At 47.0% G+C, this 23,152-nt stretch overlaps 1 protein-coding gene across 1 annotated transcript; it reads right to left on the bottom strand.

Annotated features, from left to right (window-relative positions):
* Window positions 1–973: 973 nt before the first annotated feature.
* CEACAM5 (CEA cell adhesion molecule 5) lies at window positions 974–22,739 on the bottom strand. The gene is made up of 10 exons (XM_003316366.6): window positions 22,569–22,739; window positions 21,328–21,687; window positions 16,134–16,412; window positions 15,479–15,733; window positions 13,651–13,929; window positions 13,002–13,256; window positions 11,176–11,454; window positions 10,214–10,468; window positions 4,054–4,172; window positions 974–2,219 (listed from the first exon to the last, which is right to left on the bottom strand). The coding sequence occupies exons 1-9, from the start codon at window positions 22,630–22,632 to the stop codon at window positions 4,090–4,092; spliced, it is 2,109 nt and encodes a 702-aa protein (XP_003316414.1). The 5' UTR covers window positions 22,633–22,739; the 3' UTR covers window positions 974–2,219; window positions 4,054–4,089.
* Between the last annotated feature and the right edge of the window lie 413 nt (window positions 22,740–23,152).

The following is a 23,152-nucleotide window of genomic DNA, read 5'->3' as shown; positions in this document are numbered from 1 at the left end:
GAATGAGCCAGATGAGTCTACCCATTTTAACCAAGCAGCATGTTTGTTAATTTCTGCAACTGAGTCTCTATAATACCCACTGTATTTATCTATGTGCAACAAGAAGTGTCAGAAACAGCACAGGTTCCTTCCTGTTCAGCTAGTAGGTAGCAATTCTATTATCTGGCATCTCATGGCTGGGTTACATTAAAACAGGGAGTGAGAACAGGTGAGTCTAGAAGTGTAACTTTAAAAGGGACCACCGTGCCTTTGAACAAACAGTTGTATTAAAGATGCTGCTAATGTCAGCCGTTGAGTGGACTAAAGGATCTCTTATGTAAAAATTTGGTAGTGATATCATAGATCTGATACTCTGTTAAGCTACCCTCAGAAGATACTTCCTGTGAAATTCTAATTACAACATTATCCTGCCAAGTGAAAGAGGCAGGCATGAGCTAGGACAAATTAAGAGGGGTAGGAGCCTCATCATGGTAGGAAGTCTTGTTCTGACATCTTGGGAAAAGCTGTCTACAGTGTGAAGTTGTCAATTTCTTATGCTGGTTTGCAGTTTCAGTGTCTCTAGTTATAGTGTTGAACATACTGGTGAGCTCTGAGTGGCCCACACCTTAGGCAGGAATGTTTTCCCATGAAATTTACATTGAGTTATCCATCTGTAGCTTATAGAGCTTCAGGAACAGAGCAGACTTTGCTCTTAGTGATTCCATGGTAGAAAATGGGATTGAAGAAAGTGGAAGAATTCATGGTCCACTCTAGTCTACAGGTGGATAATAAAAACTCAACAATGTACAAAGTGACAGTCTCATAACAGGTGTACTATAGTTTTTTTTTTTCAACATAATTTCTCTTCATAGGCATCTCTCTACCAAAGATAATCCCAATAAGACAAATTTGTTTTCAAAATAAGTTTATTTTCATCAGACTTGGCCTCATTCTTTTCATAACTGCAGCAAGAGGAGTGACTGACCACATAGACTTTTTTTTTTTTTGACGGAGTCTCACTTTGTCGCCCAGGCTGGAGTGCAGCGGCATGATCTTGGCTCACTGCAAGCTCTGCCTCCCGGGTTCATGCCGTTCTCCTGCCTCAGCCTCCTGAGTAGCTGGGACTACAGGCGCCCACCACCACGCCCGGCTAACTTTTTTTGTATTTTTAGTAGAGACGGGGTTTCACTGTGTTAGCCAGGATGATCTGGATCTCCTGACCTCGTGATCCGCCCGCCTCGGCCTCTCAAAGTGCTGGGATTACAGGCGTGAGCCACCGCGCCCGGCCCACACAGACTTTTTTAAAGTTGCTTTGCTGGAAGTTTTTATAAGGAATCTCAGATTAAACTTTTAGAAGTTTAATTGACACTAGGAAGCCAAACCAAGGCTGACTTCAGACTTTGTTTGTAGTACCTATGGGTTTATTACCTATGGGTTTATATCCTCAAATATGACATTCTAGTCAAAGTCTTGGTAATATAACCAATGTTTTCAAATGTATTCTGTTATACAAAGAGCAGATTTTTATTGAACTTGTGCAATAACTATATTACCATACAATATAAATATTCATGAATAGTTTCCCAAGTCTGGAGCGACCACATAGGGAGAAAATGTAAATGTCTCAATTTTTGTTCACAAAAGTATATTTTATCAAATTGCTGTAAGCTGTGGATAGCTTAAAAGAAAAAAAGTTTCCTGAAATCTGGGAAACAAGACATTTAAAGAATCAGCAAAATTTCAAATAAAAAATTATGAAAATATTATCCTCATTAGTTCATTTAGTCCCATGAAATTAATTATTTTCTCTGCTTGATCTTGGTGGACAGTTTCATGAAGCTGTCAGTTTGTTCATTAAAGTTTTGGAAATTCTCAGACAGTGCAGTGGTATCAGAAACTTGTATTCAAGAGTACAGGTCAGAGTCTTTTCTTTTCTTTTTGAGATGGAGTCTTGCTCTGCTGCCAGGCTGGAGTGCAGTGGTGCGATCTGGGCTCACTGCAATCTCCGCCTCCCGGGTTCAAGCGATTCTCCTGCCTCAGCCTCCCAAGTAACTGGGACTACAGGTGCGCGCCACCAAGCCCAGCTCATTTTTGTATTTTTAGTAGAGATGGGGTTTCACGATGTTGGCTAGGATAGTCTCGATCTCTGGTCAGAGTCTTTTCTGTAAATATCCTTGGTAAAGAAGCAATTTTAGACTGTAGCTGTTGCAAATGCTTTAAGGAAGAATCAAAACAACTGTCTGTGAATGACAAAGATTTAAAATGAGTACGGTTAAAAATCTGATGATAATTTATTATAATAAGAACACAACTCACATAGAAATTTAGTTACTTCTGTGGCATATGACATTATGGCTGATAACCTATTAGATTTCTAGAATTTCTTATATAACTTTTGGAATACATCAATAACATACTCATAAATATAACTTAGAGAAAGTTTAACATCACTAATGATTTGACAGTGCTTCCCATATAATTTAACATATCAAATAATGTGGCCTTTCCATTTAGCTTCTGTTTCTCAACTAGATTCCTAAGTTCCTGGTGGAGCCCATTAATGAACAGGGCCAACGAAGTATAGGCTTACGTATGTTGAAAAACTCCACAGGCAATTCTTTTTTTTCTTTTTTTTTTTTTTGAGATGGAGTCTTGCTCTGTCGCCCAGGCTGGAGTGCAGTGGCACGATCTTGGCTCACTGCAATCTCCACCTCCCGGGTTCAAGCGATTCTCCTGCCTCAGCCTTCTGAGTAGCTGGAATTACAGGCACGTGCCACCATGCCCAGCTGATTTTTTTGTATTTTTAGTAGAGAGGGGGTTTCACCATGTTGGTCAGGCTGGTCTCGAACTCCTGATCCGCCCGCCTCGGCCTCCCAAAGTGCTGGGATTATAGGCGTGAGCCACCGTGCCTGGCCAGAAAAACTCCATGGGCAATTCTAATACTCCTAGCTGAAAGTCATGGGTTTAGCCCCAAGTCCTACCTATTTAGAACGGGGTCTCTCCATCTTGGCTACACATTAGTAGCATCTGGGGAGGCTTAAAAATTACGAATGCCTGGGTCCCACTCCAGACAAGTAAATCAGAATTTATGGGTGGGACTTAAGTATCCATTTTATAAAATGTTTCTGAGTGATTCCAATGTGTAGCTATATTTTCCATCAGATTTCTCTGATTTCTTGTGATGTTCACTCCTTTCTATTTTGGTATTATGATTGTTTTTCAGGTTTTGTCTCCTGTCATAGAATTAAGGACCTTGCCTTCTTCATTTCTGTATCTGTTATGAACACATGAATTGGTTATCAGGAAAAGGTTCTCAGCCACAGGCAGGTTGTGTCCTGAGCTTAAGACTCACATGTTAATGCCACAGTCTTTGTTCTTCATGAGGTCAGAAGTTGCTTGTGATTAAGGGTGTGGGTAACTCCACAGTGCAGACAGTGGAAGGAGGTCACCCTGTTTGACATGTTTTTAGGTGTAACACTGGAACTAAGAATTCTGTGTACATGTGGGGTGGAGAGGCAGGGATGTGTAGGGAAACAGATCTATTAGGATGATGGAATTATATAAGGGAGTGGTGGTAAAGGAAGTGAAAAAGATTAGTAAAGAGAAGAAATGTGAACTTATCTAATACACCACAGTAGGCCCCTGTGTCTTCTTGAGTAGGCGAGTGAACTAGATTTTAGGAAGGTAATGAGGCAGTCATATGCAAGAAAGATTTCAAAGACTGGCAACAAGGGGCCAAGCAGGACTTTGAGCAGTTGTTGAGGTTTATGGGAATGGAGAGAATGACACAAGTGAGAGATGTTAAAAAAGGACCAAGAGGCTTTGACAATGTATTGAATCTGGGAAACAAATGAGCAGAGGCTGGGGATAATTATATCTAAGAGACAGTGGCATACAGGGAGCATGAAGACCAGGGAAGAAGAGACCTGCAGGAATTAGTGCTGAGAAGCAGGAGCTTGGGGGTAGGAGGAGGAGATCCAGTCCCAGATACAGGTGAAGAAATCCTTTCCCTCTCCCAAGCATGGCAGTCAGCACTGCAGGAAACAGAACAAGAGGAAAGGCCGTTATACCTACCAGTCTTCCTGAAATGCAGAAACTACACCAGGGCTGCTATATCAGAGCAACCCCAACCAGCACTCCAATCATGATGCTGACAGTGGCCCCAGCTGAGAGACCAGGAGAAGTTCCAGATGCTGAATCGTCTGTCATGGAAAGAAAAGAGAAGGAATGAATGTGATGTTATTTTACAGTGGGGTGCCCCAGGTTCCAGCTCTCAGCATGAAGCAGTCTCTACTTGTTGCTTCAAGGAATGCATTAGTTTTGTGGGAAAGTTGCAATTTTTTCTCTCTCACTGTGTTGCTAGTTGGTGATCAGTCTTCTGTCAATTCCGCCCTGGCCTGTCTGCACTCAGATATTTCTGAAGGCTTTGAAATTTGAGAAAGTCTGATTGCTATTTTTGCGTGTCATTAGAACTTTCTATCTTTTCATGGTTGCATCTTTTTCTCAGTGTCTCAGTTGTGGTAGGCATAAATAAGTCTGTTGGGTCTCTGTGGCAGGGACTTGATTGGCAGAAGGCCCAGGCTAGTGCATTCTGTATTTACTAAGTCCGTTGCACAGAGAACTCGCTTCTCATGGACTCCCACCAGGGGAATGAAAAGCCCAGTTCTGGGGGACTCTGCTTCTCTCTCATGGGTGAGGGGCTTGAAGACGCCCCACCAGCCTTGTGGAAACTCTGAGAACTGCATCACTATCTGAAACTCTCTCCTCTTTCTCCTTCTCAGGAATCAGATCTGCATCGTGGTCTGAGGGCTCTCTCAGGCTCCTCCCACTTCTACTCCACTTTTCCTCATGGTGATTTTCCCCGGTAAATTATCTTGCACCTCTAATTCCATCTTGGCTGAATCTCAGTGGATGAAAACTAACATACCAGGCTTGATTCTTTGCACTTAACTTTTTTTTCTCTCCCCCATTTTTAGCCAGTAACCATGTCCTAGTGGGTTTTCATTTGGGGCTTGGCTCTCACCAGTCAACTCAGGCTGATGATTAATGCAATGTTAGCTACTGTAAATGCTTTTCTGGCATCTCATTTGATCCATACAATAACCCTGTTGGGTAGGCATGATTTCCATCTTACAGATGAAACGACAGGGACTTGGAGTGGTGAAAAAACTTATCCAAAGTCATATAATTAGTGAGAAGTGGATCTAGGATTTGGCTCTAGAACTGCCTAACTTCAAGCTAATAATAACAGTAGTGATACTAGCAGCTAATATTTATGAAGTTTCCCTCTGTGTGTAGCATTTTGCTGAAGGCTTAATCGAATATTACATTAAATCTTTAAAACAATACTGTTAAACAGTCATTCTTATTGCAATTTTCATTTTTCCTCCATTTCCTGGTGATGAGAATTATTACAATTTTCAGTTGAAGAATTGAAGGCTCAGAGAAGTTAAGAATCTTGTGTGAGAAATTTAATGGCAAATACATTAAAAATAAAGAGAGATCTCAAATCAACAACCTAACTTTACAACTTCAGGATATAGAAAAAGAACCACCTCAAACCACAGATAGTACATGAAGGAAATAATAAGGATTAGAGTTTAAATAAATAAAATGGAAAATTGAAAAACAATAGAAGGAATCAATGAAACCAAAAGTTGGTTCTTCAAAAAAGATCAACAAAATTGACAGTCATTTATTAGATTGACTAAGAAAAAAGAGAGAAGATTCAAATTACTAAAATCAGAAATGAAAATGGAGGTATGGCGGCTCACACATTTAATCCCAGCACATTGGGAGACTCAAGCAAGAGGATTGCTTGAGGTCAGGAGGTCAAGACCAGCCTGGGCAACATAGGGAGACACAGGGTCTACAAAATTTCTTTAAAATACTATCCAGGCATGGTGGCACATGTCTGTAGTCCCAGCTTCTCAAGAAGCTGGGGTAGAAGATCACTTGAGCCTTGGAGGTTGAGGCTGCAGTAAGCTATGATGGCACCACTGCACTCTAGCTTGCGCTGGGCTACAGAGTCTCTTAAAAAAGAAAAAGAAAAAAAAAAAAAAGAAAATGGAGATATTGCTACCAATGCTACAAATTCTACAGAAATATTAAGGACTACAAGAATGCTATGAATAATTGTATGCCAACAAACTGTTGAATAACGTAGATGAAATGGACAAATTCCTGGAAACACAAAAAAATTTAATAGGCCTATAATTAGATAGAACCAATAAAAGCATTTGACAAAATTCACCATTCTTTCACAACAAAAACACTCTAATTATGAATGGAAGGAAACCACCTCAGCATAATAAAGGCAATGTGTGAAAAGCCCAATGCTAACATGATACTCAATGGAGAAAGACTGAAAGCTTTCCCTGTAAGACCAGGAACAAGACAAGAATGCCTGCTTTTGCCATGTCTATTCGACACAGTATTAGAAGTCCTAGCCAGAGAAATTAGGCAAGAAAGAAAAAGACATCCAAATTGGAAAGAAGAAGTAAAATGATCTCTGTTTTCAGATAACTTGGACTTCTATGTAGAAAACCCTGAAGATTAAAAAACTTGTTAGAGTTAATAAATAAATTCAGTGATGTTGCAGGATACAAAATCAACACGCAAACATCAGTTGTACTTCTACACACTAACAATGAACAATCTAAAAGGAAATTAAGAAAAAATTTCCAATTCACATTAACATAAAATAGTATAAAATAGTTAGAAATAAGCTTAACCAAGGAGGTGAAAGGACTGTACCCTGAAAACTATAAAACCCTGCTGAAGGAAATTAAAGACAACATCAATAGATGGAAAGACATTTTTTTTCGTGGATGGGAAGTCTCAATATTGCTAGGAGGACAATACCACTCAAAGTGAGCTGCAGGTTCAACGCAATTTGTACCAGAGTCCCAGTGACATTTTTTGCAGAAATAGAAAAACATATCCTGAAATTCATATGGAATCTCAGGACTCTAAATAGCCAAACAACCTGGAAAATAAAGAATGAAGCTGGAGGACTCACACTTCCTGATTTCAGCATTTGCTATAAAGCCACAGTAATCAATACAGTGTGGTATTGGCATAAAGGAAGATATTGAAACCAAAGCAATAGAATATAGAGCCCAGAAAGAAATGCTTGCATATATGGCCAAATGATTTTTGATAAGGGTGCCAAGACCATTTAATGGGGAAAGGACAGTCTTTTCAACAAATGATATAGGGAAAGCTGAATATCCATGCACAAGAACAAGTTGAATCTTTGCCTGATACCATATAGGAAAATTAACCTAAAATGGATCAAAGACCTAAATGTAAGAGTGAAAAGTATAAAACTCTGAGAAGAAAACATAGGGAAAAAAGCTTAATGACATTTAATTTCACAGTGATTTCTTGGTTATAACAACAAATAGGCAACAAAAGAAAAAATAGATAAACTGGACTTCATGAAAATTAAAAACTTTTTTTTTTTTTTGACAGAATCTCGCTCTGTCACCCTGGCTGGAGTGCAGTGGTGCGATCTCAGCTCACTGCAAGCTCCACCTCCTGGGTTCATGCCATTCTCCTGCCTCAGCCTCTTGAGTAGCTGGGACTACAGGCGCTCACCACCACGCCTGGCTAATTTTTTTTGTATTTTTAGTAGAGACGGGGTTTCACTGTGTTAGCCAGGATGGTCTTGATCTCCTGACCTTGTGATCCACCTGCCTTGGCCTCCCAAAGTGCTGGGATTACAGGCGTGGCCACCGTGCAGGGCCTCGAAAATTAAAAACTTTTATATATTAAAGAACATTATCGAGAAACTGAAAAGGCAACCTATGAAATGGGAAATATATTTGCAAATCATATATCTGATAAGGGATTAATTTCCAGAATATATGAAGAACTATTACAAATCAACAACCACAAAAATCCAAAATCCCAATTAATAAATGGACAAAGGACTAAAGTAGAGATTTCTCCTAGGAAGATATACAAATGGCCAACAAGCACATGCAAATATGCTCAACATCACTAACACTTAGAGATATGCAAGTCAAAGCCACAATGATACTCCACCTCACACACATCAGGATGGCCACAAAACAACAAGTGTTTTCAAGGAGGTGGAAAAATTGGAACTCTAGTGCATTGCTGATAGAAATGTGAAATATTAGCTACTGTGGAAAATGGTATGGTGGTTCCTCAAAAAATTAAATAAATAATTAACATTTGGGGCCGGACACGGTGGCTCATGCCTGTAATCCCAGCACTTTGGGGGCCAAGGTGGGCGGATCACGAGGTCAGGAGATCGAGACCATCCTGGCTAACACTGTGAAACTCAGTCTCTACTAAAAATAAAAATAAAAAAATTAGCCAAGCTTGTTGGCGGGCACCTGTAGTCCCAGCTACTCGGGAGGCTGAGGCAGGAGAATGGCGTGAACACGGGAGGCGGAGCTTGCAGTGAGCCGAGATCGCGCCAGTGCACTCCAGCCTGGTCGACAGAGCGAGACTCCATCTCAAAAAACAAACAAACAAACAAAAAAAGAATTAACATTTGATCTACCAATTCCATTTCTGGACATACACCAAAAAGAATTGAAGGCAGTGATTTGAACAGATATTTGTACACTGATGTTCACAGCAGCATTACTCACAATAGCCAAAAGGTGGAAACAACTGAAAAGTCCATTGAAAGATAAGTTGATAGAAAAATGAGGTGTATCCATACAATGGAATGTTCTTCAACCTTAACAAGGAAGAAATTGTGATACATGGTGCAAAATGGATGAACCTTGAAGACATTATGCTAAGTGAAATAGGGCAGACACAAAAGGACAACTATTATATAATTCCATTTTTGTAAGATCGTTAGAATAGTTGATTACCTAGAGACAGAAAGTAGAATGGAGGTTACCAGAGTTTAGGGGAGAGAAGGAGTTACTGTTTATTGGGTACAGAGGTTTAATATGGTAAGATGAAAAAGTTCTGGAAATGGATAGTGTGATGTGATGGTTAGACATGAGTATAAAAAGACTTGATTTATTTTTTCCTTTCTTTTTTTTTTTTTTTTTGTGATGTAGTCTCACTCTGTCACCCAGGCTGGAGTGCAGTGGCTCAATCTCGGCTCACTGCAACCTCCGCCGCCCAGGTTCGAGCGATTCTCCTGCCTCAGCCTCCCGAGTAGCTGGGATTACAGGCACCCACCACCATGCCTAGCTATTTTTTTTTTTCTGTATCTTGAACTCCTGACCTCAGGTGATCCACTCGCCTTGGCCTCCCAAAGTGCTGGGATTACAGGGATGAGCCACCACACCGGGCAATATACTTGATTGATATTTATGCTGTTTCACTTAATTGTACACTTAGAAATGGTTAATGGTAAGTTTTATGTTAGATGTATATAGTGGCTGATAGTCTTACCCTCTCTATAAACACACACTTTTTGGCACTGCCTGTTCCCTCCCATGCAGAGCCCCTATGGCTGAATCTCCCTATTTCTCCAAGTGTGTGTCACTCACTTTCCTCTGCTGTGTCCTATGTGCTGTGTCCACAGCCTCATACAGCCAGTGACTTCAGAGCCAGGACACAGCTCAGGAGTCTGTCCTGAGGCTCCCTCTTTTCCCATTTCCCTGCAACCTGACCCAAGGGAGGCTCTGCTGTGGATTGGCAGCTTGATTTACCCAGATTCAAAACAGGCCACCTGGACACCTTGTCCACATGCCCCGGTCCCACCCCAAGTGGAGCCAGGGCAGAGCCAGTCACAGGGTGAGCCGGGCGCAGAGCAGGGAGCAGAGTCTGAGCTGCTCCTGCCTCATCCAAGGGGCTTCCTCCTCTCATTTGGGGAAAAAATGTGGGCTGGTTTCAAAGCCTCCTTGTTCCTTGTAGCTCATAGAGTAGGTGAAAAAACACAAAGAGGTGACAGAAAGGGACATATTGGTGATAGAGAGGAGCAACTCGACCTTAAGGACCCTTCTTTCTTCTGGACTATGAAGTCCCTTTCACTATAGGGGGCCTTCTGGGGCTAAGGGAGGCCCCTCCCCACATTCCAGGCTGGACCCGAGGTCAGCCGTGAGATATCAGAGAAGCCGGGGAGGAGAGAGTTGGCCGAGATGGAGTGAGGGGGCTCAGGATAGAATTTGGGATTTCCTTGTGCCCATGGAACACAGACTGGGAAACAAAATGTCTTCTTGGCTCTTTTGTGAGAACCAGATAGACTCCACCCCAGAACATGATGCTGATGCTCCAGGGAGCCACTTACCAGAGACTGTGATGCTCTTGACTATGGAATTATTGCGGCCAGTAGCCAAGTTAGAGACAAAACAGGCATAGGTCCCATTATTATTTGGCGTGATTTTGGCGATAAAGAGAACTTGTGTGTGTTGCTGCGGTATCCCATTGATACGCCAAGAATACTGCGGGGATGGGTTAGAGGCCGAGTGGCAAGAGAGGTTGAGGTTCGCTCCCGAAAGGTAAGACGAGTCTGGGGGGGAAATGATGGGGGTGTCCGGCCCATCTGGAACAAAGAGAACAAAGCCACAGGTGATATCATCAGAGGAAAGGGGAAGCTCCTGATTGTAGAAGGGCCACAGTGTCCCTCTGAATCTTGTCCCAATCCTGTATTAAAAAGTCCAAATCGGCCGGGTGCGGTGGCTCACGCCTGTAATCCCAGCACTTTGGGAGGCCGAGGCGGGCAGATCAGGAGTTCGAGACCAGCCTGACCAACATGGTGAAACCCCGTCTCTACTAAAAATACAAAAAACATTAGCTGGGCATGGTGGCACGTGTCTGTAATCCCAGTTACTCGGGAGGCTGAGGCAGGAGAATGGTGTGAACCTGGGAGGCGGAGCTTGCAGTGAGCCGAGATCACACCACTGCAGTCCAGCCTGGGCGAAAGAGCGAGACTCCGTCTCAAAAAAAAAAAAAAAAAAGTCCAAACCATAACCCTCATGTCCACTGAGTCTGGGTCTGAGACGTTCATCTGTTTCTCCCATTATAGGCTGTGGACTCTGAGCCTCCTAGGACAGGAGCAGCCTCTCCCCTCCTATTCTTGGTCCAGGCTGAAGTTGCCCAAGTTTTCCTGGGACAGGAAGTTATGGCCAGCCTGGGTGTCCAGGGGTGGGAGTCTGCCTCTTTGGACCTGAGGAGAACTGAGAGTCCTGGCCTCTGGCTGTGTGGATTTGGGTTGGAAACCAGGGCCACAGAGGAACAGAAGATACTCACAGAGGACATCCAGGGTGACTGGGTCACTGTGGTTTGCACTCACTGAGTTCTGGATTCCACATGCATAGGCTCCTGTGTCATTTCTTGTGACATTGAATAGAGTGAGGGTCCTGTTGCCATTGGACAGCTGCAGCCTGGGACTGACCGGGAGGCTCTGACCATTTACCCACCACAGGTAGGTTGTGTTCTGAGCCTCAGGTTCACAGGTGAAGGCCACAGCATCCTTGTCCTCCACGGGTTTGGAGTTGTTGCTGGAGATGGAGGGCTTGGGCAGCTCCGCTGTGCAGATAACAGACAGAAGATTGCCCTGTGTGGCACTTTTGATTCCTCACAGGCATCTTTCAATCAGAGTTGGCAACTCCTACCCTTCAGCCCACCCGAGTCCTTAAAAGCCCACGGCAGGTGTGTGTATCACAAGACAGATGTACGATGATCTGAGGGCTCAGAGACTGTAAGGGTGGCTGCTTTGTGTGGGGGAAGCACAGACTTTCTCAAGTGTGAATTGGGCAGCAGCGTTGGGTTGTGGACAGACCCAGGACTGGGAGTCACAGCCCCCAGAACCTCCTTTGGTTCTTCCCTGATGGCTGACGGCCTGGCCAACCTGGGGACTTGTGGGTGCTGAATCCAGTTCAGCTGCACAGTCCCACACCACCCAACCGTGGGGTGTTTTCTCTGAGCCTTTTGTTTCAAGGCTATCCTGGAGATGGGTGATGATGGGGATGGGTGTTTAAGCAGAAATAGCTCAGGAGACCAGGAGCAAGTCTAGAGGTGAGTTCAGGGGTCAGGCTGTGGGCCACAGGTGGGCAGCTCTACCCAAGAGTTTGATGGGAACAGAGTTTCATTTTAGGAAGAAGAAAAGAGTTCTGTGGGTGGATGGTGATGATGGTAGCAGAATAATGGGAAAATATTTAATACTACTAAACTGCATACATAGAAAGGTTAAAATGGTGTCTTATGTTAGATATATATAGTGGCTGGTATTCTTACCCTGTCTATAAACACACACATTTTGGCACTGCCCCTTCCCTGCCATGTTGAATCCCCATGGGTGAATCTCTGTGTGTCTCCAAGTGTGTGCCACTGACTGTCTTTTGTGCTGTGTCCCATGTGCTGTGCCCACAATCTCATACAGCCGGTGACTTCAGACTCCAGGACACAGCTCAGGAGTCTGCCCCGAGGCTCCCTCTCTTCTTATTTCCCTGTAGCCTGACCCTGGAAAGGCTTGGCTTCAACTGGCATCTTGACTTAGCCAGATTCAGGACAGGCCACTTGAGCACCTTCTCCACATGCCCGGATCCCACCCCAGGTGAAGTCAGGGCAGGGCCAGTCACTGGGGGATCCCGGAGCGGAGCCGGGAGCAGAGTCTGAGCTGCTCCTCCCTCATCCAAGGGGCATCCTCCTCTCATTTGGGGAAAAAGTGTGAGCTTGTTTCAAAGCCTCAGATGTTCCTTGTAGTTCATGGATTAGGTAAAAGAACACAAAGTGGTGTCAGAAAGGGACATATTGGTGACAGAGAGGAGCAACTTGACCTTGAGGACCCTTCTTGCTTCCCCCTCTGTGAAGCCCCTTCCACTACATAGGGCTCAGGGCTGATGAAGCCCCCTCCCCACATTTCTCAGGGTGGACACAAGGTTAGCCATGAGAAATCAGAAAAACAAAGGGAAGAGTGTCTGTAGAGACAAATTGGGAGTGCTCAGGATTGAATTTGGGATTGCTTGTGCCCATTGGATGCATACTAGGAAAGAAAATTTCTTCCTGGCTCTTTTCTGAAAACCATACAGATTCCGCTCCAGAACATATTGCTAATGGTCCAGGGATCCACTTACCAGAGACTGTGATTGTCTTGACTGTAGTCCTGCTGTGGCCACTGGCTGAGTTATTGGCCTGGCAGGTATAGAGTCTGCTGTTCTTCTCAGTGATGTTGGAGATAAAGAGCTCTTGTGTGTGTTGCTGGATGTTCCCATCAATCAGCCAAGAATACTGTGCAGGTGGGTTAGAGGCTGCATGGCAGGAGAGGCTGAGGTTTACCCCTGGACGGTAATAGGTGTATGAGGGGGAAATGGTGGGGTCGTCTGGGCCATCTGGAGCAAAGAGAATAGGGCCACAGGTGAATGTCATCAGAGCAAAGGGGAAGCTCCTGGTCTGTGAAAGGGCAACAGTGTCCCCCTGAGCCAAGTCACAATCCTGAAGTCCTAACCAAACCCCTACTGTAGCCAATTAGCCAGAGTCTGAGACATTCATCTGTTTCTCCCATCACCAGCTGTGGATCCCGAGTGTTACAGGACAGGAGCAGACCCTCCCCTCCTATTCTTGGTCAGGACTGGGCCTGCATGGATTTGCTGGGGGTAGGGCCAGCCTGGATGTCCAGGGGTAAAAGTCTCTGTCCTTGGGCCTGAGAGGGACTGAGAGGCCTGGACTTTGGCTATGTGGATTTGGGCTGGCAGCCTGAGCCACAGAGGAACAGAAGATACTCACAGAGGACATTCAGGATGACTGGGTCGCTGTGGTCAACACTTAATTCGTTCTGGATTCCACACTCATAGGGTCCTACATCATTCCTTGTGACACTGAGTAGAGTGAGGGTCCTGTTGTCATTGGACAGCTGCAGCCTGGGACTGACCGGGAGGCTCTGATTATTTACCCACCACAGGTAGGTTGTGTTCTGAATCTCAGGTTCACAGGTTAAGGCTACAGCATCCTCATCCTCCACGGGGTTGGAGTTGTTGCTGGTGATGAAGGGTTTGGGTGGCTCTGCTGTGCAGATAACAGGAGAAGATTGCCCTGTGTGGCACCTGTGATTCCTCCACGGGCATCTATCAATCAGAGTTGGCATCTCCCACCTCTCAGCCCAACTGAGTCCTTAAAAGCTCATGGCAGGTGTGTGTGCGTCACAAGACAGATGCACAATGATCTGAGGGCTCAGAGACCATGAGGCTGGCTGTTTTGTGTGGGAGAAGCACAGACTTTCTCAAGTGTGAATTGGGCAGTAGCATTGGGTTGTGGACAGACACAGGGCTGGGGGTCACAGCCCCCAGCACTTCTGGTCCTTTCCTGACTGGCTGGCTGCCTGGCCCATTGGGGTCCTCACCTGGAATTTGAAGGAGCTGCGTTTCTTCCAGCTGCACAGTCCCACACCACCCAGCCAAGTTGTGTTTGCTCTGAGGCTTTGCTATTTAAGGACATCCTAGAGATAGGTGATGATGGAGATGGATGCTTGAGCAGAAATAGTGCAGGAGACTAGGAGCACGTCTAGAGGTGACAAGTCAGGGATCAGACTGTGGGCCATAGATGGGGCAGCTCTGCCCAGGAGTTTGATGGGAACAGAGTTTCATTTTGGGAGGAAGAAAAGAGTCCTGTGGGTAGATGGTGGTGATGGTAGCAGAACAAGGGGAATATATTTAATACCACTGAACTGCATGTGTAGAAAACTTAAGATGGTAAGTTTGTGTTAGATATGTACTGTTACCATCTGTATAAATACACGATTTTTGACACTGCCATTCCCTGCCGTGCAGAGCCCCTGTGGTGAATCTCCTGATTTCTCCAAGTGTGGGTCACTTGCTGTCCCCTGTGCTGTGTCCCATGTGCTGTGCCCACAGCCTCATATAGCTGGTGACATCAGAGCCAGGACACAGCTCAGGAGTCTGCCCTGAGGCTCCCTCTCTTTCCATTTTCCTGCAGCCTGACCGGGACGAAGGGAAGCTTTGGTGTTGATTGGCAGCTTGATTTAGCCGAATTCAGGACAGACCACCCGGGCTCCTTCTCCACACACCTGGTTCCCGCCCAGGTGGAGTCAGGCAAGGCCAGTCACCCAGGGGAGCCCAGAGCAGAGCAGGGAGCAGTCTGAGCTGTGTCTCCCTCACCCAAGGGGCTTCCTTCTCTCATTTGGGAAAAAAGTATGAGCTTGTTTCAAAGCCTTGAATGTTCCTTGCAGCTCATGGAGTAGGCAAAAGAACACAAAGAGGTGACAGAAAGGGACACATCGGTGACAGAGAGAAGCAATTTGACCTTGAGAACCCTTGCTCCTTCCCGCTCTGTGAAGCTTCCTCCACTACACAGGGCTGTGGGGCTGAGGGAGCCTCCTCCCCACATTCCAGGCTGGACCTGGGGTCCGCCATGAGAAATCAGAACAAGAAGAAGAGAGTCTGTAGAGACACATTGGGGAGGTTCAGTGGGAGAATCTGGGATTTGCTTGTGCCCACTGGACACAGGCTGGGATAGAAAATGTCTTCCTGGCTCTTCTCTGAAAACCAGACAGACTCCACCTCAAAACGTGATGTCAGTGCTTCGTGGATCCACTTACCATAGACTGTGATCGTCGTGACTGTGGTCCTATTGAGGCCAGTGTCTGAGTTATGGGCTTGGCACGTATAGGATCCGCTATTATTCACAGTGATGTTGGGGATAAAGAGCTCTTGGGTGGATTGCTGGAAAGTCCCATTGACAAACCAAGAGTACTGTGCAGGTGGGTTAGAGGCTGCGTGGCAGGAGAGGTTCAGATTTTCCCCTGATCTGTAAGATGTGTTTAGAGGGGAAATGGTGGGGGCATCCGGGCCATCTGGAGCAAACAAAATAAAGCCACAGGTGATATTGTCAGAGGGAAGTGGAAGTTGCTGGTCTATGGAAGGACCACAGTGTCCCTCTAAGCTGAATCACAATCCTAAAGTCTCAACCAAACCCCTCTTGTATCTACTGAGCCTGAGTCTGAGATATTCACCTGTTTCTCCCATCATAGGGTGTGGACCCTGAGCCTCCCAGGACAGGAGCAGCCCCTCCCCTCCTATTCTTGGTCAAGACTTGGTCTGCCCAGGTTTTTCTGGGGCAGAAAGTCACAGACAGTCTGGATGTCCAGGGGTGAGGGTCTGTGTACTTGAACCTGAGAGGGACTGAGAAATCCTGCCTCTGGCCCTGTGGATTTGGGCTGGCAGCCTGGGCCAGAGAGGAGCAGATATACTCACAGAGGACATTCAGGATGACTGAATCACTGTGCCCGGCACTCACTGGGTTCTGGGTTTCACATTTGTAGCTTGCTGTGTCATTTCTTGTGACATTGAATAGAGTGAGGGTCCTGTTGCCATTGGACAGCTGCAGCCTGGGACTGACCGGGAGGCTCTGATTGTTTACCCACCACAGGTAGGTTGTGTCCTGAGTCTCAGGTTCACAGGTGAAGGCCACAGCATCCTTGTCCTCCACGGGTTTGGAGTTGTTGCTGGAGATGGAGGGCTTGGGCAGCTCCGCTGTGCAGATAACAGAGAGAAGATTGCCCTGTGTGGCACCTTTGATTCCTCACAGGCATCTTTCAATCAGAGTTGGCACCTTCCACCTCTCAGCCCACCCCTGAGCCCTTAAAAGCCCACGGTGGGTGCATGTGTCACAAGACAGATGCACAATGATCTGAGATCTCAGAGACTGCGAGGCTGCCTGCTCAGTGTGGGGGAAGCACAGACTTTCTCAAGTGTGAATAAGCAGCAGCATTGGGCTGTGGACAGACACAGGACTGGGGGGGAGGTCACAGCTCCTGGTGCCTCTCCTGGTCCCTCCCTGATCAGCTGACTACTTGGCCCACTGTGGGATCCTCACCTGGAACATTCAAGTGCTGGGTCCCTTCCACCTTCAGTCCTACTTTGTTTCCCTAGGTATATTTTTTCTGTGGTTTCCCTTTGCAAGGACATCCTAGAAATAGATAGTGATGGGTCTTCCCATTGTCCTTAAACCCTGTACATATTGTGCAGCCTGGCCTGGGACTGGATATTTCAGCAGAAATAACACAGGGGACACCAGAGGCAAGCCTGGAGGTCAGCTCAGTCGTTAGGCAGTGGAGGCACAAGGTGGGGCAGTTTTTCCCAGGTGTTTGATGATGACTGACTTGAGCCAGAGACCCCTAAAGATAGAGTGGAGTCCAGGGAATGATCTAGAACTTCAGGTGACAGGCAGGAGCTGCCCGGATTTAACAGCAGAACCATATGTATGTTCTTTGTCTTTGGTCTTTGTTTGTTTGTTTTTTGAGATGGAGTCTTGCTGTGCTGGCCAGGCACGATCTCGGCTCATGGCCACCTCTGCCTCCCGGGTTCAAGCAATTCTCCTGTCTCAGCCTCCTGAATAGCTGGGACTACAGGCGCCCCCCACCACGCCCAGCTAAATTTTGTATTTTTAGTAGAGATGGGGTTTCACCATATTGGTCAGGCTGGTCTTGAACTTCTGACCTCAGGTGTTCCGCCCACCTCGGCCTCCCAAAGTGCTGGGATTACAGGCATGAGCCACTGCGCCCGGCCTGTCTTTGGTCTTTAATGTCCCTTCTCCCCTTGCAGAGGGCAGGCGAGGATGCTGTGGATCTCTCCATAAATACATGTGGACATTTGCAAATGCAGAACTGACTGGTGGAAAAGGGGGAGCATGAACTGCCGGAAATCTGGCCCTCAAGGACCATGTGTGTCTGACAGTTATGAGACAGAACTTTGAGAAGAAGTTTTGCAATTATTTTCTCCCATTGGACATTATGCTAAATGAAATAAGCCACTCACAGGGCAGATACTGTAGGATTCCACTTATATGAGGTCCCTAGAGTAGTCACACTTGTGGAATCAGAGAGTAGAATGGTGGTTGTCAGGGCCTGGAAACTGGGGGAATGGAGAGTTGTTCATGGGTCTGCAGTTTCAGTTATGCAGGATGAGGAGGTTCTAGGGATCTGCTGTTCAGCTTGGTGCCTATAGTTCATACAGATTGAGTACCTCTTATGTGTAAGGCTTAGGACTAAAAGTGTTTTGGATTTCTGACTGTTTTTGAGTTTTGAATATTTGCAGTATACTTACCAGTTTAGCACCCCAAATCTGAAAATACGGAATCCAAAGGGCTCCAGTGAGCCTTTCTTTTTCCTTTTCTTTTCTTTCTTTTTCTTTTTTTTTGAGATGGAGTCTCGCTCTGTTGCCAGGCTGGAGTGCAGTCGCACGATCTTGGCTCACTGCAACCTCCGCCTCCCGGGTTCAGGCGATTCTCCTGCCTCAGCCTCCAAAGTAGCTGAGACTGTAGGCGCACGCCACCACGCCCAGCTAATTTTTGTATTTTTAGTAGAGACGGGGTTTCACCATGTTGGCCAGGATGGTCTTGATCTCTTGACTTTGTGATCCGCCCACCTTGGCCTCCCGAAGTGCTGGGATTACAGGCGTGAGCCACCGTGCCTGGCCTTCAGTGAGCATTTCTTTTGAGAATCATGTCAGTGGTCAAAAAATGTTGGATCTTGGAGCATTTCAGATTTTGGATTTTCGGATTTGGGATATTCAATCTGTAGTACTATAATTTGCCCTTAAAAATTTGTCAGGAGTTTAGATCTCATGTTATTTTCTGACTATAGTTTAAAAAGTGAAAGACATTTGGGGGAAACATTAATTTTTTTCCGTAAGTGGAAATTCTTATCAATGGCCTAAAGATCTAAGATCAATTGCTGGAAGTAGTACTTCTTTTAATATTATGCTAAGGTTTAGGTCTGCTCTGAATTCCAAAGTGATCACATTATGCTCAAAGGAAGATGCTGAAGGTGGTTTGAAATCAGTGACTCCCTGAATAGAGAGAGGGATGTGAGACCTGTTAAGAGGACAGAACCGGTCAGAGAGGAACTCTTAGGTGTGTCAATTACATAAAGGGAGAAATGATGCCAAGTTAGGAGAAGCAATGTGTGTGATGTTAGTAAATTTAGAAAGCGCTCCCTGCCCCTAGTTCCTGTGCAGAGTTAGGCAAAAAGAGGAGAAGCCTCAAAACAGGCATGTGAAAGGTTTTCTTCCTCTCCTATCAACCTCAGAAAACACAACTAGAGTTTAAGTTTGTGTAACTGGGCAGAGTCTAAGTGAGACGCCAGTGGCTGGTTCACTTCTCAGTCCAAGGGACTCCACCTTATGACAATGGCATCATCATGAGGACACAGGTGTATGTGGAATGGGCAGCAAACCTATCAGACAGCACCTGCCTGGCCAGCTCCACCTGGGGGAGGTCCCAGGATCCACTGGAGGATGTGAGCCCCGCACCAGGATGAAGATGGAGTGGGTAGTGAAGTGAGTGAAATAAGCATGCGGGCTTTGGGGACTGAAGACCTGTCCTTCTGCCTCTGACCCCCTGGTGAGTCATTGTAGGGAGTGGATGGAGGAGTTGCTCATTCCCGTCCTGCTGCCTGTTCCGTGTGTTGGCCTCATGGAGGTAAAGAGCCCTGGGCGGGGACACAGCGGAAGCTCATTCTCCTGGTGACCTGTTGACATTGGCTTGTGATGGAGCCTGGCAGGGGCGGCTGCTCTGGCTGATTTCTGTGCCTTCCCTATTGCCTGGGAAGTGGGCCAGGACACAGTGTGAGCGGCAAGAAAACAGGACAGCCAGGCTTGTTCAAGGGAGTGTCTGGGGAAGGCCTAAGAGTGGAGGAAGATGTTCAGGGATGGGCATCTCAGCTGGAATGAAGAGGGAGGAAGACGAAGAACATGGAGGAATAGAAGAAAGTCAGAAATGCCCATGGCAATGAGCCATGCGGGGTATAGTGACCTCGGAGACCCCAGGACCAGGAGCCCCTTGGCTGTCCCGACCAGGACCAGGGAGCCTTGAAAACCCTCCCATGGCCAAGGAACCCCAGAGTCACATGAGATAGGGTGGCTTTCGGGACAGGGGGTCAGAGGAATGGTACATGGATCTCAGCCCCTGATGGACAGGGAACAGGTGTGGTCAGAACCTCCCAGGATTCTGCATCCAGGACCCAGTCTCTATAGAGGTTATGGATCATTCCTTCATTCATTCCCCACTTCATGAGAGAGCTACTGAGCAAGCGTGTGTCTCACTTTGGGCCTCTGTTGGCACAGGGTGTGAGTGGGGAGAGAAAGCGAAGTCCTTTCCTTTATCCTTCCGTGGGAGTGATACTGACACATCGGGAAACACAGGATTTGAGGTCCAGTGAGGGGGCTGTGGATCTCAGGGAGAGGCCTGGACAATCCCGGCACTGACCCTGACTGTTGAGGTGATCTAGTTCTAGAGTAAAACTGATTAGTTCTCCATTTACTTCTCACTCTCCAGACCAGAATCTCCGCTTCTGAGCTGTGGATGCCCAAGACAAAAGGACGCAAGCCCATGACTGGTCTCAGATGCAGATGCCTAACAACAAACAGCCCCACCCACCCCCGGTTGAGGAGAGGAGGGGGCTGTGGCTACAGACAGACCTCACGTGACTTCAATCTGACACCTATGGCCTGTGTGACCCTTGTTAGTGACTGTCTCCCTGTCCCTCAATTTCCTTTCAATAAGTAGGATAAGTGCTATTTGGCTGTGAGGTTGTTTGTGAATTAACCTCAAAATATTTACAATTACTTGATCTCAGCTCTGCACAGAGGAGCTGCTCAAATGAACATCATTTATGTTTATTTGCCTCCAAGAGAGAAGGCCCTGGGCCTGATCCCTGGTGGACAAGGAGCTGCCGGGAGCATCTTCTCTCCTCTGTTCCTCTTCCTGGGGACACTGAGCTTCCCATGGAGTCACCTATGTCCGCAGGGCAATGGACTGACACCCTAATAACCTTGTCTATCTATCCTCCCCACACTGAGTCTCAAGTAAAGGACAAGGCTCTGTCCTTGTCCAAATGAGACTCTGGGGACAGGGAACAGGTGTGGCCAGAAAGTCCGATTCTGCATCCAGAATCCAGCTCCAGGAGCCACAGCCCTTGGACAGCTGCTAAGTCCTTGCTTCCAGTTAGCCTTGCCCAGGAGGCCACAACACAGCCCTGGCACAGGCTCCCCTGAGTCACCTGGAACCAGGAGCCCTGGGGCTGAGCTTCTCTGTGAAGATCCCAGGGGTCCCTCAGGCCAGGCCCTGATGCAGTTCTCCAGGGTCTTTCTCAGGGTCAGGTTTACGGGGAGGGCACGGGGTGCCTGGCTGAGACTGACCTCCCCCTGCTAAGTCCCCCACATCAGACTGTCCTTCCTCTGCAGTGAGTGTCTGCAGGGTCTGGATGCCGGAAAGGAATTCTGATCTGTTGAAGTTTGTCTCTTCTGTGTGTATCCTGCACTAAATGCCCAAACCCTAACACGGTGCGTAATGCAGAGAGGGCCACAGGCACAGCCCAGGCCTGATAATCCTGTGTGTGGGAAGTAGAACTGACCCCCAACATCCAGAGGTCATGAGGGAATCACTCACGGTATACCCGGAACTGGCCAGTTGCTTCTTCATTCACAAGATCTGACTTTATGATGTGTAGGGTATAGAATCCTGTGTCATTCTGGATGATGTTCTGGATCAGCAGGGATGCATTGGGGTATACTGTCTCTCGACCACTGTATGCGGGCCCTGGGGTAGCTTGTTGAGTTCCTATTACATATCCTATAATTTGATGGTTGGCATCCACTCTTTCCCCTTTGTACCAGACGTAGCCAAAAAGATGCTGGGGCAGATTGTGGACAAGTAGAAGCACCTCCTTCCCCTCTGCGACATTGAACGGCGTGGATTCAATAGTGAGCTTGGCAGTGGTGGGCGGGTTCCAGAAGGTTAGAAGTGAGGCTAGGAGAGAGCAGAGAGCATCGGTCAATATTGGGACCTATGCATTAGGGTGGAAAAATGGGGTCCTGGGTCCTGAGCAGGTCTCTTCATCCCCCAGCCCTGGAGTGAGTGAGTGTGTGTGTGTGTGTCCTACTAGGTCAAGGTCAGCAGTGTGTCTCCTATTTCCTTAGCACCTCCGACCTTGGCATTTCCCTGTGTGGAATCCGCTTTTCCAGGGGTCTGCACGGCTCCCTCCCCATTGCCTTCAGGTCCTGCTCACATCAGGGCATTCTTGGGAGATCCCTTCCCTGACACCTCCTCTAGAGACCCTGGGTCTTCCTTTTCTGACCTTTCCCTGCTCCGTTCCCTCCAGGGCTCTTGTCAACACCTGACCTCACATTCTAGATCTCTTTGCATGTCTGTCTTCCTCCCATGAGAGCATGAGCTTTATGAGGGCAGGTATTTGTGTGATCTTGGTTGCACCCCAGTGCCTGGGACAGGCTGCAGATTCCTGTGGATGAGTTCATGAGGGTTCCCAGGGCCCTCCACGGCCTGGGGCTTATTTTCCAATGTCCGCAGTAGGCGGATGAGGACAGTGTTTCATGCCCTGGTTATGTTTTTATTTAAAGTGTCATCTGATGCAGTTATTATGATTTTTAAAAATGTAGTGGCCAGTGACAATTAACTAGGAAAATAGAACACTTGAGGTTTTCCTGCCCCTTTCCAATTCCATTTCAATTTGATTTTTCTGGTGTGACTCCTGTCCCTCTCTGATGTCCTCCTCCCTATTCAGGCTCCAACAGGAGCCCTCTGTCCGTCTCACAGCCCTGTCCTACCCAGGAGACCCCAGCCAGTCTCTGTGCTCCCTCCTCCCACCCTCTCCCAGGTTGTCCTCCCCTCACCTGTGAGCAGGAGCCTCTGCCAGGGGATGCACCATCTGTAGGGAGGGGCCCAGGGAGACTCCATGGTCTCTGCTGTCTGCTCTGTCCTCCTCTGTGGAGAAGAGCTTGAGTTCCAGGAACGCTTTTGTCAGGGCTGCTGTGACTGTCTGGTCTGCTGTCCTTCCTCCCTCTGCCCTGAGTCTCTTCCTAGGGCAGGAGTACTTCTCAGCATCACGTGGGTCATGGGTGTGGTCTTTATTCAGGTGTCCTCTGTCCCCTCCCCTCTCATTTCTGCCTCTTTTGTCCCTCCTCCTTTTTCCCTTCTATTTTCAGTTCCCCAGACAAATCTTTTCGGCAAGGTGGATGGACCCCCATCCCCTGAGAGGACAACCTGTCTTCCCCAGTGCTGACCTCTGCTGTGTTCTGTCCTTGGGTCTGTCACACCAGGGAGATTATTTTCCTTTGTGACAGAGAAACCCAGCAGGGTCCTGGGTCTCCCCATGCTCTCCAGGGCTCTGGGAAGGTGGGATGATGCCCAACAGGAAGGTGACAGAGGTGGCTTTGGGGGCTAGAAAAAGGCTCACTGGGTGGTGGCTTGGGAGGGA

Source organism: Pan troglodytes, chromosome 20 (genome assembly GCF_028858775.2).
Source record: "Pan troglodytes isolate AG18354 chromosome 20, NHGRI_mPanTro3-v2.0_pri, whole genome shotgun sequence".
Taxonomy (NCBI): Eukaryota; Metazoa; Chordata; class Mammalia; order Primates; family Hominidae; genus Pan; species Pan troglodytes.
Note: the sequence above shows the minus strand (reverse complement) of the source record. Positions and strands in the feature narration are given on the sequence as shown.